The 2897-nt window shown below is 65.2% G+C and overlaps 1 protein-coding gene across 1 annotated transcript; it reads left to right on the plus strand.

Moving 5' to 3' along the window:
* The first annotated feature begins 36 nt into the window (after positions 1-36).
* Positions 37-1993, plus strand: TLX3 (T cell leukemia homeobox 3). The gene is made up of 3 exons (XM_042024299.1): positions 37-518; positions 902-1145; positions 1721-1993. Exons 1-3 carry the CDS (start codon positions 89-91, stop codon positions 1929-1931), a joined length of 885 nt encoding a protein of 294 aa, XP_041880233.1. The 5' UTR covers positions 37-88; the 3' UTR covers positions 1932-1993.
* The last annotated feature ends 904 nt before the right edge of the window (positions 1994-2897 follow it).

Genomic DNA, 2897 nt, shown 5'->3' on the forward strand with positions numbered 1-2897 from the left:
TTGGTGTCGGCGGCGGGTCCGGCCGGGCCGCGAGCGCAGCGCGAGCGGCGGCGCCTCCACAGCGGCGCGAGGGCGGCGGTGGCGGAGGATGGACCCGCCGAGGATGGACCCGCCAGGGCCGGCGCAGGGCCAGCACCAGCACGAGCCCATCAGCTTCGGCATCGACCAGATCCTCAACAGCCCCGAGCAGGACAGCGCTCCCCCGCCGCCCCCCCGGGGCCCCGACGGCGCGACCTTCCTGGGCGGCCCCGGCGGCCGCGGCGGCGCGCCCTACCCGGCCCTGCCGGCCCCCTTCCCGGCCATCGCCGCGCCCTTCGAGGACTCGGGATCGTACAGTGTGAACCTCAGCCTGGCCCCGGCCGGCGTGATCCGGGTGCCGGCGCACAGGCCCATCCCCGGGGCCGTGCCGCCGCCCATCTCCAGCGCCATCCCGGCCATGCCCGCCGTGCCCAGTCTGGGCAGCCTCAACTTCCCCTGGATGGAGAGCAGCCGGCGCTTCGTCAAGGACAGGTTCACAGGTAAGGCGCCGGGGCGGAGCGGGCGAGCCGGCTCCCGACAACGAACGGAAGGGCCAATAAAAAATATAAAACGAAATAATAACAGTAATGCGAATAAGAATAAAAGCAAAGGCGGCCGCTGGATGCTTCCCTCCCCCGCGCTCGCAGCGAGCCGAAAAATCGCTCTCCTCACGGCGTGGATAGCGCCGGGCGCCCCGGGGGGCTGCCGGGCCCCCCTCGCCACCGCAGCCCTTCGACGAGAGGTGGAAGCGGGACCCCGGGGAGCCGCGGTCCCCCCGGGGGCCGGCGGGGCGCGGGCGGCCGGCGGGCAGAGCGGCGGCCCCGGGGGGGCGGCCGGCACCGTGCGGGCGCGGGGCTGACCCCTGTGCTTCCCACCCGGGCAGCGGCGGCGGCGCTGACGCCCTTCACGGTGACACGGCGCATCGGGCATCCCTACCAGAACCGGACTCCGCCGAAGCGCAAGAAACCGCGGACATCCTTCTCCCGGGTGCAGATCTGCGAGCTGGAGAAGCGCTTCCATCGGCAGAAGTACCTGGCCTCGGCCGAGCGCGCTGCCCTCGCCAAGTCCCTCAAGATGACGGACGCCCAGGTGAAGACCTGGTTCCAGAATCGGCGCACCAAGTGGCGGTGAGTCCCGTGTCCCCGGAGCCGTCCCGTTCTGCCGCCGCCCCCGGCGGCGTCCCCCGCCCGCCGCCCCGCGAGTCCCGCTCCGGCCGGGATCGCCCCCCTTGCCAGCTCCTGTCAGCCAAACCACTGGGGGTGAATTTTTATTATTACAATATCATAATTATTATTGTCATTATCTTTATATATTTCTTTTTTAATAGTCCCCCATTCGGAAAACGGGGGATTATTCGTAAAAACGAGGGATTATTCGAAATAACAGGGAATCGTTTGAAGAAACGGGGAAATAGTTTGAAAAAAAAAAAATCGGGGGAATGCTGGGAGAAAACGGGGGAATATTTAGAAACGGGATTACTGGGAAACGGCGGGTTTCCAGGCTCTTCCCGCGGCCCGCAGTCCCTCCGTTCGCGGTCAAGCGGTGGCCGCCCGCCCGGCGGTGCCTGGCCCCGGAAGGACGCGCCGGCTGCCCTGCCTGGTTCCCGCGGCCGCGGGCCCGGCCCCGGGCCGGCCGCTCCCCGCGGAGTCCCGGGCGGAGCGTGCCCCGTGTCCCGGCGCGGGCTGAGCGTGTCCCCCGGCAGGCGGCAGACGGCGGAGGAGCGGGAGGCCGAGCGGCAGCAGGCGAGCCGGCTGATGCTGCAGCTGCAGCACGACGCCTTCCAGAAGTCGCTGAACGAGTCGATCCAGCCCGACCCGCTGTGCCTGCACAACTCGTCGCTGTTCGCGCTGCAGAACCTGCAGCCCTGGGAGGAGGAGAGCGCCAAGATCCCCCCGGTCACCTCCCTCGTCTGAGCCCGGCAGCCAGGGCACGCAGCGGACTGGCCGGCGGAGCGCGGCCGGCGGCTCCCCCTGCCCCGGGGCCGCGGCTCCCCTCGACGGGGCGGGTGGCGGGGCGGCGAGTGGCGCCCGCGGGGCCGAGACCGGGATCGGGTCCGGCCGGAGCCGGGGCCGGAGCCGTTTCCCCGAGGCCGGCGCAGAGCGGAGCCGCTTGTATATTTGTGTCGATGTTCCACTAGGAAGGGAAATATGTCACTTTTTGTAAGAAGTGTTAATACTTTAATTTATTTATGCATCGAGATTTTGGGCACTATTAATATGGAATTATATAAAACCTCGATTATTTATATCGAAATCTGAACATAGGTATTTTGTGTTGGCTTTGGAACAAAAGGCTATTTTTTTTTTCCTGTTCTGAGGATAGTGTAAAGAAAAAAATACCTCCCTATCACTTAGCGGAGGGGACTCGGTGGAGCCGGTGATGACTCATTAGCTTCGGAAACCCTATTAAACTGAAAAGCGGTAGCTCCCATCTGTCCCAGGTGAAGTTAATGTCAGCTGTAATTTATTCACCGTAGTAATAAGGGCTCCTTCCAGGCACCACACGCCGTTCTGTCCTCACCTTCCCAGCCGATGAGCTTTAGCGCCCCGAAACAGCACTCGCTCCCTGCGCCACCGGCTCTCGAGAAAGCGCCTTATGTTTCATAATAAAGAAGATTTGGGGTTGACACAGACCATGTATAATACTTTGTACTTGCCGAGACGTGTAAATAAACGTTTTCTTTACAAACGTCTCTCCGCTTCCTGCCTGCCGCCGCGCCGGGGAGAGCCGAGCCGAGCCCGCCGGGCCGGGTGCTGCGTGCCGGGCGGCAGCCGGCGGACGCTCGGCGAACACGAAGGAGAGAAGCCGAAATGAGGGCGGCGAGAGGACCGGGGAGCGGGGCCGGGACGGCGGGCGGATTCGGAGCTGGGCTCCGGCGG

Source organism: Corvus kubaryi, unplaced genomic scaffold (genome assembly GCF_017639235.1).
Source record: "Corvus kubaryi isolate FWS band 111438036 unplaced genomic scaffold, C.kubaryi_AGA036_p1.0 128, whole genome shotgun sequence".
In the NCBI taxonomy this organism is placed as follows: domain Eukaryota; kingdom Metazoa; phylum Chordata; class Aves; order Passeriformes; family Corvidae; genus Corvus; species Corvus kubaryi.